General features: G+C 37.7%; 2 protein-coding genes across 2 annotated transcripts in view; one reads left to right on the top strand and one right to left on the bottom strand.

Annotated features, from left to right (window-relative positions):
- The window catches only part of rdgA (retinal degeneration A), a gene marked incomplete in the record, with an annotated part of 666,123 nt that overhangs the window by 496,041 nt on the left and 152,663 nt on the right, over nt 1–17,419 (top strand).
- LOC145670584 (uncharacterized) lies at nt 7,179–9,113 on the bottom strand. Its single transcript, XM_081739384.1, has 2 exons — nt 7,392–9,113; nt 7,179–7,292 (listed from the first exon to the last, which is right to left on the bottom strand). The coding sequence occupies exon 1, from the start codon at nt 8,922–8,924 to the stop codon at nt 7,680–7,682; it is 1,245 nt and encodes a 414-aa protein (XP_081595510.1). The 5' UTR covers nt 8,925–9,113; the 3' UTR covers nt 7,179–7,292; nt 7,392–7,679.

Below are 17,419 nucleotides of genomic sequence, written 5' to 3'. Positions count from 1 at the left end.
TTGCAATTACGCATATTTATAACTTAAATTTAACGTGATGTTTAGTGATTACACAAATTACAATTATGAGCATACTTTATGGAGATGCTCTCACATAGGGTACCCGAGCACCTTTATACACTATGAAAAACTGATTTTACACTTCTTTTGTGAGAAAAATACTTTGAACTGAGAAACCATAACCTTTTCCATATTGTACAGGGGTATTTTCCTGCGAATAGAAGTTTCTTTTGGAATGCGTTGAGAAATTAACACTTGCAAGAATACTCTCTTAGTGCAAGTATATTTTACGCGCACACTAATTTCCCCTCACCTCGAACTGTTTCAATTTCCTCACTGACAAACACTTTACCATTTTATATCATAAAGATAAGATCCACCGTTATTCTGACAGAGCGGTGCTTGAGCGATTGACTAGAAATTCAAACTCATTAGTGACAATTTCACAGTCATGTTTTATTACAAGTGTAAACTCTTTAGTCAGTACAGAAGAGGCCGTGAATCGTGTTCAGAATTGATGATGATGGATTTTGGTGAGTCAGAATAGGTCACAGTGGATGAGAGTGGTTCATGGTGGGTGGTGGGTCAGAGTGGGTCACGGTGGGTCGTGGGTCAGAGTGGGTCGTGGGTCATGGTGGGTCAGTGGGTCGTGGGTCAAGTTTTCATTGACCCACGCCAACTCTGGAAGCTGCTCTATTGTTCCAATATTATCAGTAAGTCCATCCTTTGCTGCTAATCTTTTCTCCATCACATTAGCAACCACTGAACCCCGGCTTTCACATATGGCCCCAGACAATGGTATACTCAAATAAAACATCATTCATTAGCTTTACTGCAACGGAGTATTTGTCTCTGAAATCTGTTTCTGCAACTTTAAAGAGATTCTTCAAATCGAAAAACTTTCCTTCTTTTCTTGAGCTGGGTACCAAGTCCTGCGCACATGTAATGAAAAGCTTGTATTCAAAAAAAAAAATAATTTATCCTGATCTATATCTATCAAAAAATGAAATGGGAATATAATCACAAACTCAAAGAAGTTTGAAGAGGACGGAAAGTCTTTCTCTGCTTGCTCAACAGAATCGTTATTTCTTGGAAAAGTTAAAAAATCCAAATTAAACCAGAATTCTACCTAGATACTATCTGTTTCAAGAAGCTTGCGTCAGTATCAGATTCATGTGTATAAACTTCAAATTGTTCCAGAAGATGATTTAAAAAGAGAATTTAATAACACACGTATTCTTCGAAAACGTGTGTTATTAAAGCAATGTCAGTGTCTTCTTCCTCTGGTTTACCACTTTATTTTTATTTATTTATTTTTTGCCAGATCTCAGAATTTTTCAACTGATGGGTTGGTCCATTACAGGAATTCCATAAAAATGACCAGTTTCACATATAGAAGAGATAATTTTTGTGTTCTTAAAAAAAAAATGATCTGGTAGCACCTTTATGTTGTGGGTCATATGTTCCACACTTACAATCGTACTAATTTCTGAAAGCTTGTTCATTTGAATCGTTAAACCAAACTCAAGAAAGTTCAGGAAATAGTAAGCGTCCCAAGGTAAATTACCGGTATTCTGTACAAATTTTGGTACTTTACTCAACAATGAATAAGTATCACTTAACAATAGAATGGCACAGATATGGGATTTTGAAAGAAGTCGATCTCTTAGAGCAAAATGATCAGGACTTTTTTCACAAGCACTGACAAAAGCTGCATAATCTGCTAAAAAAATGTCTTAAAAACCGTGTCAGAATAGACAGCAAACTTCACTGTTTTGAAAACTTTACGCGACGTAAAAAACAGTTCAAACTATATTTATGCGAGTAGTTCGTGCATTTACGACCTGTACACATAGCAGGCATGTTTTAATACTTTTCTGTTAGCTGTTTTTTTTTTGCACAGGCGCGGTAAATTTTCTGCGATCACATCACAGATCGCGGCATGTTCTGCTATGGGGCTGATAACATTGCCATTAAGAGAACTTGTACTTCTATAACAAAATTTTGATACATAGATATCCCTACTAGCCTCCAGAATGAAATAATCTGAAACATTGATCTCGATGAATGCTTTAAGGTTAGTGTAAAGGGACAAGTTTTGCCGATAGATGTCACTATAGTCTTCGTATCTCTCCAATGTATTTTTTACCTTTCACGAAAATATACAATTTCTTTTATAAATTTCAACCTAGAGACTTCAAATTTTTGGAGAAGGAACATCATAACCTATTAAAGGGAACAATCCGTGCCGATTTTTTTTATTTAGAATTTTCTTCATTGTTGAAAGAGTTCGATTGTTAAAGGTTTGGATACCCATTTCAACAATCAAGTCATTTCAACAATGAAGAAAATTCTAAATAAAATATCGGCACGGAATATTGCTTTCGATACATTATGAAGTTCCTTTTCTAAAAATTTGAAGTCTGTAGGTTGAAATTTGTAAAAGAAATCGTGAAATTTCGTGAAAGATAAAAAATACATGGGAGAGATACGAAGACTGTAATGCCATCTATCGGCAAAACTTGTCCCTTTAAACCAACCTTAATATTGCACTTGATCTGGAGCACTGTCAGAAAATTAAACATGAATCGATTGAAAAATGGAAATGAAAACTGTAAGAATCATTAAAAAAAAAAAAAAAAAAAAAACAGGTATTCCCTGTTCTTTGTAGGATTGTCTTCATTTGCAATAATAAACGCTGGTATACATTTCGAAGACAAATAATTTATTCCGAGTTAATAAATTTTTAAACACTCGTCTCTTGTCTCGTCTCGAAAATGAGACAGTCCATCTAGTCTCGTGTCTCGCCGCAAAGGGTTCTGTCTCGTCTCGTGGCAACACTAATCGTGACCCTGATTTTTCTCGAAGTGCTCCCCTTTCCTCCCACAATCTAATTTCGCCAATTCTTCCATCATTCACTTGCATTAATCATCCGTCACTCTTAGCCTAAAGGGAACATAATCTAAATAGAAAGAATTAAAAAACGAAAAAACATTTATACCTTATACTTTCAGGATATTCGGGAATCCTCTGCTTTGGGGAATTTCTTGCGCTCGTTTCCGTGATGTGAGCTTGATGTCATAGTGATGGTGTGAGCATGAGATAAAGTGAGTGTAATGTCGAAATGATGATGTGAGCGTGATACTCGCAGTAGAACGAAAGCTGAGCGTGAAGTTGAGTGAGGTTAGTCAAAGTCTAGACTCGGGTTCGATTTCTGGTGGGGAAAATATTGAATGCAGAGTTGGCGTGGGTCAATGAAAACTTGACCCACCACCCACGGTGACCCACTCTGTCCCACCACCCACCATGAACCACTCTCATCCACTTTGACCTACTCTGACTCACCAAAATCCATCGTCATCAACTCTGAACACGATCCACGGCCTCTTCTAAACTGACTAAAGAGTTTACACTTATAATAAAACAAGACTGTGAAATTGTCACTAATCGGAGTTTGAATTTCTAGTCAATCGCTCAAGCACCACTCTGTTACAATAACAGTGGATCTGACCTTTACGATATAAAATGGTAAAGTGTTTGTCAGTGAGGAAATTAAAACAGTCCGAGGTGGGGGGAAATTAGTGTGTGCCTAAAATATACTTGTACTAATAGAGTATTCTTTCAAGTGTTAATTTCTGAACGCATTGCACAAGAAACTTCTATTCGCAGGAAAATACCCCTGTACAATATGGAAAAGGTTATGGTTTCTCAATTCACAGTATTTTTCTCACAAAAGACTTGAGAAATCAGTTGTTCATAGGGTATAAAGGTGCTTGGTTACCCTCTGTGAGAGCATCTCCATAAAGTATGCTCATAATTACCAGGGAAGCAAGAAAGTTCGTGCGCTTTTATACTATGGAAGAAAACTGTCAATTACAGGGTTTTAACGGTTTGTTTATTCGGCAAAATAGCCTCCATTTGCTTCTACAACCTTCTCCCAGCGCTCAACAAGCTTGTAAATGCCAGTTTTGTAGAATATTTGTTCCCGAGACTCGGAAAACTCAGCAACTGCATTTTTGACGTCTTGTTCAGTCTTGAACTGCCTGCCACGCATAAAGTTGCCTATGGCCAAGAATAAATGGTAATCCGAAGGGGCGACATCTGGGGAGTAGGGAGGATGAGATACAAGCTCCCAACCAAGTTCTGAGATTACTTCCAGCGCCTGTTTTGCGGTGTGAGGGCGCGCGTTGTCCTGGTTATAGAGCACACCTCTTTTGTTCACTAGTGCTGGCTGTTTCTGGGTCAGTTTGGTGGCTACCGTTCTCAGTTGTGATGAGTACACATCTTTGGTAATTGTCTTACCACGTTCCAAGAATTCGTAGTGCACGATGCCGTTTGTAGTCCACCAAACACAGAGCAAAACCTTGTGTTGATGAATGTTCGGTTTTGCAGTCAAAGGCTTCGGATCATTCGGTGATAGCCAATGGTATGACCGTTTTTTATTGTCATACATGACCCACTTCTCGTCACAAGTTATTATACGGTCCAAAATTGGACAGATTTTGTGTCTCGTCAACAAAAATGAACAGATATTCAGTCTTAGAACTTGGCTCATAGCGGTCAGCTCGTGAAAGACCCACTGACCCAGTTTTCAGGTCTTCCCCAACTGATGCAGACTTACCCGAATAATTTTCCTGCTTACCTCGAATCGGTAAGCAAGTTCCTCACATGTTTAACTGGAATAATCTTCAATAGAGGCCTTCAGGTGGTCCATATCCACTGATTTAGGCCTCCCAGAGCGAGGCTTATCTTGAAAGGTCTCGTCACCAGTTGAAAAGGTCTGGAACCATTTTTGTGCTGTACATTTACTTATTACACCCTCTCCGAGCGCAACACATATTTTTCTAGCTACTTCTGCACCATTTGTCCCCAATTTAAATTCGTAAAGCAAACAAGCTCTAAAAACTTCATTTGACACTGACATGATCACGAGCGATTTTTACACACTACACTGACAAATGCGTTGTTATATTCACCGTGGCTGATGCATCTATGAATAAGCTTTCCCAAACAGTCAAAACTTTCATGCTACGGGGACAGATTTCGCCGCAGCAGCCAAATGGAAGCGGGAGTGGTTCAAAAGCGCACGAACTTTCTTGCTTCCCTGGTATAATTTGTGTAATCACTAAAACACCATTTTAAATTTAAGTTACAAATATGCATAATTGCAATTATTATTAATATTTATTCAAAGTAGTTTACCTAAAGTAAAGAAGAGACTTACTAAAAATTAGGTACAAAGTTGAATAACACACATAAGCCATTAGTAATACAAGTATACATTTTCCGTAACACGTAATTTTCCACCTTAAAACAAATCTGAAATCGGATTTATTTCCTGTTGGTAACTTTTTGGCGGTAAATCATCCGCAGTGGAATGATGTCCATCCTTCAGCCAAGAAATAACTAGCTCGTCTACTTTGAGCTTGTCTAGCGGTGGGCCATTAACATTGATGAGCAACAAGTTAGACAATGTTTGAGCACTTAGTGTATTTCTAATATTAGTCATCTGTAAATTCATAAGGGGAAATTCCCGTTCGCACTCTGTCGTGGAAATTGATAATATTTCTACCCGATTTCTGCAACTTCTCATCGACAATCTACTTGTTAGACTTAAGTCTGATAACGATTTTTCTTGGTTAGGTTTGAAATACTCAGCAAGAAGTATCATCTCTCTATCACCATACAACATCTTTTCCATATCGACCATATCAGTTGGTAATGTCAGTAGTAGGGGTCCCCGTATGGCCGAATGACTCATCCTCACTCTCTTTTACGACCGGGATTTTTGAACTTCGTTCCCTTTTACGGCTAAGATGAGTGCTTTGGTACCTCGATTCTGATTGGCTGAGAGAGGTCACGTGACGTTAGGCCCCGCCCACGCGGGAAATTCAAACTTTCAGGTCACGTGGTATGACGTCATGAGTCACCCCGACCTCACCCTGGATTTTTGAAATTTGTTCCCTTTTACGGGTAAGATGTGTGATTCTGATTGGTTGATAGCTGTCACGTGATTTTAGACCCTGCGATATTTGAAAATTCGTTCCCTTTTACGGGTAAGATGAATCCTTTGGTACCTCAATGCTAGAGGTCACGTGATCTTAAGCCCTGGGATTTTTAAAATTCGTTCCCTTTTTATGGGTAAGATGAGTCCTTTGGTACCTCGATGCTGATTGGCCGACAGAGGTCACATGATCTTAGACCCGCCACACACCCCATGAGTGAAATATAGAGCAATATGTCGGTGATCACCCTAGACCTGGATTTTTTTTAATGGTTATCCTTAAAGTTCCCATGAAGGGTTCAACCTCCTCCTTAAATAACCCTTTTTTGGTATCATGATATTGTACTGAAGTTTACCTTAAATATTATCGTTCTCTTTGACAGATAAGATGATTACCAGCTTTCTTACCTTGATGGAGATCCTGTCCTTGAATTAGTAGCCTATGTCTCTGGAAGTAACAATGGTGAAAGAGGGGTGTCGCTTGTAGATTTCTTATAACACATTGTTGTGAGTTTAAGCGATTTATTGCTCAGTAAGCGCTTCATTAATGGAAACAGTGTTGCCAGATTTTTTCTTACCGAAACTGCTCCGGTTCTTTTCGAAACGGTTCCGCAGAGTACAAGAAATTTTAAACTAAAAAATTTTTCGAACTAAAAAAAATTTGTAACTAAAAAATTTTCAAACAAAAAATTTTCGAACTAAAAAATTTTGAAACAAAAATTTCAAAAAAATTCGAACTAAAAAATTTAAACTAAAAACTTTCGAACTAAATTTTCAAATCAAAAAATTTTCGAACCCAAAAAAATTCGAACTAAAAAAAATTAAAAATTTTTCGAAAAAATATTTTAAACTAAAAACTTTCGAACTAAATTTTCAAATCAAAATTTTTCGAACTAAAAATTTTAAAAAAATTTCGAACCAATTTTTAAAAATAAGTTTCGTACTAAAGATGTAAACCACATTTGAAAATTTTCAAATTAAAAATTTTTTCGAACTAAATTAAAAATCAAATTTTGGACACTAAAAAAATTCTTTAATTATTTTTCGAACAAAATCATGTAAACCAAATCTTGAATATATTTTCCACCTTAAATTTTCAAGATTACCATGATTTGAAAACAAGTGTTCAGGGTTTCAAGAAATAATAAAACATATTTTTTTTTCAACTTGTTGTATTTTAACGAAAAGTATGTGCTCTTCCTATACATGTTTATTAACATAATAAATACAGGATCTAGTTAATGAATATGTTGGACGCGTCATCATCTTCGAATCTTGTAGCCGTATCCTGGGAAGAAAAAGAAGAAACGATGGATTAATTTAAGAATTTCTTTTTTCTGAAACAATAAAAATGAGTCAATATTGATAAGAGAGAAATAAAACTTACTCGTAAATGATGGATCTGTTTAGGTTCATCTTCCTCCTCGGGTACAGGATCACTGCATTTTTTTTCACCGATGGATGTTTACGAACTTTTTTCTGGGTACTGCATTTTTCTTGGTGTTGCTGCTTTATGGTCAAGGTTCCTCCTTGGATACGAGATGACTGCATTTCTTCCACTGATGGTGGTGTTGATGGTTTATGAACTCTTGTGGGTACTTCATTTTCTTCTTGGTGTTGCTGCTTTGTGGTTAAGGAGTGAAAAAAAAGGAAAAGGAAAAAAGAAATGGCGGCCTTATTGGGTATTTACAGTTTTTTCTTCTTCATCTTCTTTTTCCAGTTCCATCTTCTGTTTTTTAACGTACCCGTACGGAACCGTATCATAAGAATTGATTTCTTTAAATCGACGTTTTGTGTACTGGATACTGTACATTTTTTCTTCTTTGCTTGTGACGATGGTATGGTCTTTGGTCCTGCATATCTTATGGGGGATAGTGATGGTGACTTGTCCACGGCATTGATTTGTAATCATTTCTTTTAGCGTGTTGAAATTTAATTGTTGTCCTGCATTGTAATTTAATGTAAATCCTCTAATTTTGCATATGTAACTGGTGACGTTGGTATCCGGATTGTATATTTCTAGGCTGTAATTTTTTGGTCCTCCACTGACAAATGTCTTGATGTATGCTCGTGGTCCATAAGACTCCATCTCGTCCGATAAGCAGCCCAAGTACGTTGAAGGTTCAATGGTTGGCTCCCCGGGCTTCTCCGTAAATATTACAGAATCCGTGTCGAAATATAAAACACGTTCCTGCAACATTTCCAGGTACTTGTACAGTTCCAGACGTGCCTGACATGTTGTAAATGCACCTAACACAACATTGGTGTTTCGGTTTTGAACAGGCACATGTTCATTGTACTCCCAGAACGCATACAACATCGTATCATTGATGGGTACAATTTGATGGAGTTTAATGTCGGGGGAAGTGAGTTTTTCATAAAATTCTTCCGGCCGATCAATAATTGTGGTCTGGCTAAAGTTTGATCTTTGCGAAAGTTTTCCCCAAAGAGCATTAAGACAAAGCTTAGATAAACTTCTTCGTGTAGGATTATTTTCAATTTTGGACCGATCCAATGCAATACCTTCACGCTCCAGGACGGTTTGTATGAATTTTGATTTGTCTTCTTCGGTCACACAGGAACTGGGCCAGCCAGACGCTTCCATTTTTGATTTTAAAAATGTATTGATATATTCCGTGAACAAGCCACCTGTTTTCGTGATGGGATCATATTGTTCAATGTCATAGTCCCAAATTTCAAAAATTTCCACTGGTTGATATCCTAATTCTACGGCTTTCTGGATTTCATATGATACCCATGTTCCAGTGAGGCATCGCTCCTGATCGTTGTGCGTACACGTTGCTGTAGGGTCTGGGTTCATTTCTTCGGCACACGCAGCACACAGTGGAAAGAGTAGTTTCTTGTTACATCGGTAAGGCAGGAGACCATGATAAAGATGGCGATTTGGTAATATCGTCATTTTGATTAGACCATTGACTTTATTTATTGGTGGTATATTTTCATCACCCTGTAGATAAATTCGTGGATGGCCTACAGGGTATTTAGCACACTTATTTACATAAGGATAAAGCGAGACAATATCGTAATATTTTATTACTTCCCCCGCTTTTTCATCGACTTGGTGGTACAATTTTACGCAATTGGTCCTTCCTCCAAAAAACTATCTCTTGGATTTAATGGTCTGCGGTTCATGTACGGGTGATTCTTCAGATACGTCGCCATTGCAGGATTTTGTTTTAAGAACTGATTAAATTCGCACTCCCACATTTCATGTACAATGTACCCCAATTCACGCAGTCTTGCATTTTTGCGTTGCGTTCGTTCATAACGGAATTCCATGGTGTCTTCTGGATTGCTGTAGATGGGCTGATTACGGCCTGTAGTAAAACATACTTTACACCCGTGGTAAAAACAGCCGGCATGCTCGTAGACGTGCTCCTCTAACGTCTCAGGATCTTGGTAGTAACCATCAACATGGAATCCCGCAATAAACACTTCTTTTTGTCGGGCCGCATGTAAGATTTGTTTTTCTTCGGTTTTTTCAATGTAGGCCAGCCATTGCATTGCAGCGATCGATTGGGTACTTCTCCATCGATAGCCATGTGCCGGTAGAATTCCTATGGTGTTGGGTTTGAGGAAATTCCGGCGGAATACTAAATTGGAAGCACTGGCAATCGTGATCGTCTCCAAGAAGGGATTCACTTTGGTTTCTGTTTCAAATGACGTCATAAACGAAACGCATGCTTGTCGCAGTACATTGACATCTTGAATACAATACTTGAGAATTTCTTTCTGAAAATCAAACGTGTCATTACGATGATCGTTGTACCACTGCATGAACTTGTTTCTGTCTTCGACGACCATTTCATCTGCACCATAATACTTCGTTTCTGGAAGTGGTCCAATATACGATTGATTCTCCTTGGTGTTGAAGAAATGTGGGAAGTAGCCTTTGGTTGCGGGTAAATTGAACGCTTTTGACAATTTACTTAATGCCATAGGTAGGAAGTTCAACGAGTCAATGAACGTCAGATTATTCAACGTTAAACTCAGTATCTTGGTCCCATTTAATATGACGTCGGGTCTCCATTGGCATTGTTCTACCATAGCCTTTAGGATAAAATGTCCATCGTAGCCCTTAGCGTTGTGCGCGACACAGAAAATCCTATTTATATTGGGACGACGTTCCCGCAAGTACTGGAGAAAATCATAAACTGGATCCTCTCCTTGGAAAATATGCTGGCGCTGACCACACGTACTGCAAGACTGCTGGATATTATTGTTTTCAACACATGCATAACATACTTGTTGTGCAACCAATAAATTTGGAATGTGTACATACGTATTATCGCCAATATTCGTGTCCTGCATAGATTCTATATCATAGAATATCAACAAGGCTTTCTTTGCGTGCATGAGTGAAGGAACACCAGGTTTCAAACATTGTCGATCAGGAAGCATAAAACATTGATGGGATCCCGGAACAATCTTCTTACAAACATTGCAAAAGATCTCATTGCAATCATGATGTCGTTGTCCACTTCGTACAAAAGAATATACTCTGTAACATCTAGTACATTGCTTCACCATTTTGCATATAGGTTCCCCTTGATGATATACAATATTACGATGATTATTAAAACATTGTTCCCCATAAAATTGACGATTGCAGTCGTTGCATAATATCGGCGTTTGGTTCTTGTCGCATAGAGGTCTCTGTAAACATTTGGAGCATGTTACAGGACAATTTTTCACATGTCTGTTACGCTCACTGTATTTTTTATGGCACGCCTCACAGTAGAACTTGGTTGCAAAACAAGCAGTTAAAGATTGGATGATGTCAAAATGGCCAGCCAAACAAATCAAATTTATGGGAGTGCGATTTTCATCGTTGGGCCCCTCGTACATGATGTCACGGCCTGTGAAACTGGTATACACAGTAATTTTATATTCTTTAAGGTATGACTGGAATTGTCGTATTTCATTTACACTGGCACCATGATCCAAATTGACTCTTGCATTTGCACATAGCGCATCGACTTCTTGATCCACAACATATTTCGATTGACGCTTATACTGCTTATAACGTTGCACATCTACATTCTTGTATGCCTTCAGACCAATAGCAATAACAATGGCGTACGCCAGGCACCTTGAGTCTTGATTTTGTACACGTACAATCCCTCGTTTGCAACGTAACAATTCTTCATTTTGAAGTACTCCTTGCCGCAAACCACCATAGCCACGTGGAATATCGACACGATGAAAATGCACGGTGAATGGCTCGTGCAGGAGAAATGCATTGTTACTTTGTAACACTCTTTCGAACGAGGCCCACATCGTTTCCAGTGTTAAGTTTCGTGCTTGGCGAAAACTCACCCAAAACGGTTTATTCGTGTTGCGTGGTGATATTACTGATAAACCAACCATCGCCTCATCGTCGACATTGGCTAACAAATGATCCAGCATTGCTTGGAAACTGTTGTGTACATACTGTATGATATCGGTTCCTACGGGCGGTGCGTTGAATTGAATTTCGAGCATTCTGCCCTCAATGTTAAATCGTCTATAATGACGCGTGATTTCATTGCGAACAATAAAACCCGATTCGGCCATATTAATAAAAGGAGAAAACAAACAAACAGGTACGGTAAAACAAATATGTAATGTGGGGAAAAAAGGAATTATGCAGCGTGAATTTACTACAAAAGAAAAGAAGAAAGAAAAATCTTAATCACCTGATAACATTCATGATAAATTCTTAACTAAACAATTCATGTAAAGGTCCTGAGTTTGATTCCCTGGCGGTGACGTTCAAAATCTCATTATGAAAGCACACGTACTAGAAATCAAAGTTTTTTTTAAATAATTATGTTACTGAAATGAGTGTTTTATTGCTGTCAAACTCGAGAGCACTACATCAGCATGTAACTGACCTACCATTCTATAGTGATAAAAAGAATGCATGAAATGAATGAATGTTTCATCAGTGCTGAGATGTGATAAAGCACGCGTAAGCATTTTCCCCACTCACAACGACCTTTAAATGATGCGTTTGCAAGTTGAAGAGATTCATCAAGCATTAACGTTACACATACGTAATTGTCAAAACAAAATCTGTATAGCGTATTTTTTTATTATTGTGACTAAGCGGCTAGCGTACATGCTTTTAACGTGGAAGGTCCTGGTTCAATCCTCGGTGGGGTTTGCTTTTCCACGTCGGGGTCGATGTCAAGCCTTTTCTGAAATTTAATATTCTCATGCGTTATCATACATTCTTTTCAAAACTAAGCTAAATGGTTGACGTACACGCCTCATAATACATAAACGTACATAAATCGTCTATAATGACGAGTGATTTCATTGCGAACAGTAAAACCCGATTGGACCATGATTAAAAATGAAAACAAACAAACAGTTACGGTAAAACAAATATGTAATGGGAAAAAAGGAATTGAGCAGCGTGAATTTGAGTTGATTTTTTGATTTTTTAGTTTAGCGTCCCTTTCAGCAGCGAGGCTATATGAGACGTGGACCTACTGATTAACGTGGAATCCGAACCACATGAGCTCCCCGCCGGGAATCGAACCCTGGTCTCCCACGCCAAAGGCGCGTATGCTAACCGCTTAGTTCGGGAAATCATAACATTCATGATAAATAATTAACTAAGTAATTCATGTAAAGGTCCTGAGTTTGATTCCTGGCGGTGACGTTCAGAATCTCATTATGAAAACACATGTACTAGAAATCAAAGTTTTTTTTTAAATAATTATGTTACTGAAATGTGTGTTTTATTGCTGTCAAACTCGAGAGCACTACATCAGCATGTAACTGACCTACCATTCTATAGTGATAAAAAGAATGCATGAAATGAATGAATGTTTCAACAGTACTGAGATGTTAGAAAGTACGCGTAAGCATTTTTTTTTCCCCACTCACAACGACCTTTAAATGATGCGTTTGCAAGTTGAAGAGATTCATCAACCATTAACGTTACACATACGTAATTGTCAAAACAAAATCTGTATAGCGTATTTTTTTATTATTGTGACTAAGCGGCTAGCGTACATGCTTTTAACGTGGAAGGCCCTGGTTCAATCCTCGGTGGGGTTTGCTTTCACACATCGGATCGCTGTCAAGCCTTTTCTGAAATTTAATATTCTCATGCGTTATCATACATTCTTTTCAAAACTAAGCTAAATGATTGACGTACACGCCTCTGGCCCAGGTTCAATCTCGGGCGGTTGCTCGAATATCACGTTAAGCTGAAGGGGCCGCTAATGCTTTTAAAGGGAATCGAACCATATTATTCTCAGACATAGTTTCTGAAATTTTGTAATGCATTCTTTTCAAAACTAAGCGCACACATTTTTCTGGCCATGGTTCAATTCCCGACGGGTGCTCGCTGAAGGGACGCTAAACCATATCATTTATCGTGCTTACTTCTAATGTGTGGGGTTCCTGATTCGTACTCCCACTTTCCCATTCCACTAATTTCTTCATAGTCTAAATATTTCGTACTAAAAGTAAAACAGTGTATTCGTGATCCGCCCACAAATATAAAATAAAAATGATTTTGGAATCTTGGGTGACTCACTGAACTTACCTCAAATTCAATGAACAAAAAGTCGGTGTAGTAAAGCTTCTTAAATGAAGACACTTTTCAAGAACAGATCTTCTTCACACGATAGTTGAGAGCGATGTAGGATTTGAAAAATGAAATTTAGATTTTTATTTAGGTCGTTGTGAAAACGACGTCACCGTCAGCCAATCAGAAACGAGGAAATTTATAAAATGACATCACAACGAACCAATCAAAACGCTCGCTGCTTTTCGTCATGAATCACGAACCAAAACGATGTGTAACAATCGATCGTGACGTCATTCACGTTTCTCAATAGTTACAACATCTAGTATCACAGTTCTGATCCCAAATGCTTTCTGTCAGGATCATGTCACTACTTGTCGTAACTGTGACGACATTTCATTTTCCTCATATTCCATACGAGAATGTCAATGTTTGCTTTTTTCATGAATCATGCTGACACGTTCGTAGTAAAACTAAAGTAATGCGATCCGCTGACGTTTGCATTTTTTCAATCATATGTGCTTCTATGTCGTCACACAAAGAAGTCTATCAGCATTTTATTTTAATCCACGTTACACTGTCAGATTTATTTTCTTAAAGTATATGTGTATCCTTTTCAAGAACCATGGTTCGAAACCCACCAAGCATAATTAAATCCGAATTCATTCATAGCTAATCGGTTAGGATACACATCTTTGGTTTGAAAGACCTGAGTTCGATTCCTGGAGAAACATTTCTTAGGATTTTTCAAAAACTTGGTTTCAATTTCTAGTTCGAAAATTTTAAAAGTTTAGTTCGATAAAAAGTTTGATTTGAGAAGCGTTACACTGTCAGATTTATTTTCTTAAAGTATATGTGTATCCTTTTCAAGAACCATGGTTCGAAACCCACCAAGCACGATTAAAACCGAATTCATTTAAGCGGTTAGGATACACATCTTTGGTTTGAAAGACCTGAGTTCGATTCCTGGAGAAACATTTCTTAGGATTTTTCTAAAACTTGTTTCAATTTCTAGTTCGAAAATTTTAAAAGTTAGTTCGATAAAAAGTTTGATTTGAGAAGCGTTACACTGTCAGATTTATTTTCTTAAAGTATATGTGTATCCTTTTCAAGAACCATGGTTCGAAACCCACCAAGCACGATTAAAACCGAATTCATTCATAGCTAAGCGGTTAGGATACACATCTTTGGTTTGAAAGACCTGAGTTCGATTCCTGGAGAAACATTTCTTAGGATTTTTCTAAAACTCGGTTTAAATTTCTAGTTCGAAAATTTTAAAAGTTAGTTCGATAAAAAGTTTGATTTGAAAATTTTTAGATGTGATTTACATCTTTAGTTCGAAACTTTTGTTTTTTAAAAATGTTTTAGTTCGACAAAATTTTGTTTCAATTTTTTTTAGTTCGAAATTTTTTTGGGTTCGAAAATTTTTTTGTTTGAAACTTTTTTGTTTCAAAATTTTTTAGTTCGAAAATTTTTGTTTAAAATTTTTTAGTTCGAAAAAATTTTTAGTTTAAAATTTCTTGCACTCTGCGGAACCGTTTCGAAAAGAACCGGAGCAGTTTCGGTAAGAAAAAATCTGGCAACACTGTTTCCATTAATGAAGCGCTTACTGAGCAATAAATCGCTTAAACTCACAACAATGTGTTATAAGAAATCTACAAGCGACACCCCTCTTTCACCATTGTTACTTCCAGAGACATAGGCTACTAATTCAAGGACAGGATCTCCATCAAGGTAAGAAAGCTGGTAATCATCTTATCTGTCAAAGAGAACGATAATATTTAAGGTAAACTTCAGTACAATATCATGATACCAAAAAAGGGTTATTTAAGGAGGAGGTTGAACCCTTCATGGGAACTTTAAGGATAACCATTAAAAAAAATCCAGGTCTAGGGTGATCACCGACATATTGCTCTATATTTCACTCATGGGGTGTGTGGCGGGTCTAAGATCATGTGACCTCTGTCGGCCAATCAGCATCGAGGTACCAAAGGACTCATCTTACCCATAAAAAGGGAACGAATTTTAAAAATCCCAGGGCTTAAGATCACGTGACCTCTAGCATTGAGGTACCAAAGGATTCATCTTACCCGTAAAAGGGAACGAATTTTCAAATATCGCAGGGTCTAAAATCACGTGACAGCTATCAACCAATCAGAATCACACATCTTACCCGTAAAAGGGAACAAATTTCAAAAATCCAGGGTGAGGTCGGGGTGACTCATGACGTCATACCACGTGACCTGAAAGTTTGAATTTCCCGCGTGGGCGGGGCCTAACGTCACGTGACCTCTCTCAGCCAATCAGAATCGAGGTACCAAAGCACTCATCTTAGCCGTAAAAGGGAACGAAGTTCAAAAATCCCGGTCGTAAAAGAGAGTGAGGATGAGTCATTCGGCCATACGGGGACCCCTACTACTATGTCGACCCATGTAGAACAAACAGAAACTTCATCTACCACGCCTTTGATAGGGAATCTTGTGAATAAATTATCAATTAAAGCCTGATAAACTCATGATTTCTTATTTGTTTATAAATTTAATTTTTGTAATTACACATGAAGGTTTGATACCATTACCAAGTTCCCTCCCCCGTCTAGAAAGCGAAAGGGAACGGGGTTCCTGGAAAGTGTTCAGAGTTGAATGGGAATTTCCCTCCTTCTTCAACTTCAATTACCACACTGCTGTTTGCCATGTGCCAAATTACGATGAATTTCAATTAAATTATCATAGTATAATTATTTCTTTGTTGAATTATCAATACTTTTCAGTGGAAAAAAGGATGAAATTTCAAAGTTCCAAATCAAAGTAAGTAGACCAACGTAAAGGGAGAAAAAGTGTAAAATTTTCCATACAATTATGCATACAATCCAAACTTAAAATTTCCGTGTAATTAAGCTTGCAGTACAAATTTTATGCCTATTTTTCTCACAACTTTATGGGTTGATTGCCCTGTGCTGTAACCGCTCCAAATAATAAACATAAGCTTCAGCAATTATTATTGCAGAAAGCAATGGATATATGAAGCCACGCACTGTATTTTTTGTTTCTATTTTTTTCTTAAATAACATCGATTGTTTTCGATCATTTTTACAAACCAACTCACTTCCAATTTTCCATATATAGAAAGCCCCCCCCCCCCCACATAAAGGAGAATTTTAAAAAATGCTAGGACACATACTGTTTATTTTCAATAAAGAGTTAATACACTGAATTTCATCTCCGTAAGTTTAACGGCTTGCGAGATGCTCATTTTTTTTCGCAAAAATTCGGATCCTCACTACCTCCTTAGGATATTATGCATTATAATAAAAGCAATATAACATCCCAGTTTGGATTAAGGCCTAACTATATACCAAAAGTAATTTCATTTGACTGCAATTTGACCGTGATGATCAGGCACACATAGTTACATTCAATTTTTTATATAATAATTTATATATTACAGTGATTCAAAAATGTATTTTTTCCAGTAGTTAGCTCTAAAAATTCACAGGTCTCGAAAGCCAAGTTGTAGTGTAAGTCCTATTGCTATTATTACTATTAAAAATATCAATATCCAAAAGCGCCTGAAGTTCTTTTTTCACTTGGTTAGATATACTCACCTCAGGTAAGTAGACAGAAACAAGTGGAAAAGAAAGGAAAATGAAGGTCTTGAAAGTAAAACGGAGACAAATTTACCAGTCCTCAGTATGATCTACCGACCCTCTCTGCTTACTCCATTGTAGACAGTATCTTCTGAGTCGGTGGGTCGCAGTGGATCACGGTAGGTGGTGGGTCACAGTGGGTCACTGTGGGTGGTGGGTCACAGTGGGTGGTGGGTCGCAGTGGGTCACGGTGGGTGGTGGGTAGCAGTGGGTCACGGTG

The sequence above is a fragment of the Thermobia domestica genome, chromosome 14, assembly GCF_964235325.1.
Source record: "Thermobia domestica chromosome 14, izTheDome1.hap1.1, whole genome shotgun sequence".
NCBI lineage: Eukaryota > Metazoa > Arthropoda > Insecta > Zygentoma > Lepismatidae > Thermobia > Thermobia domestica.
The sequence above is the reverse complement of the archived record's forward strand: the minus strand, read 5'-3'. Positions and strand labels throughout refer to the sequence as shown.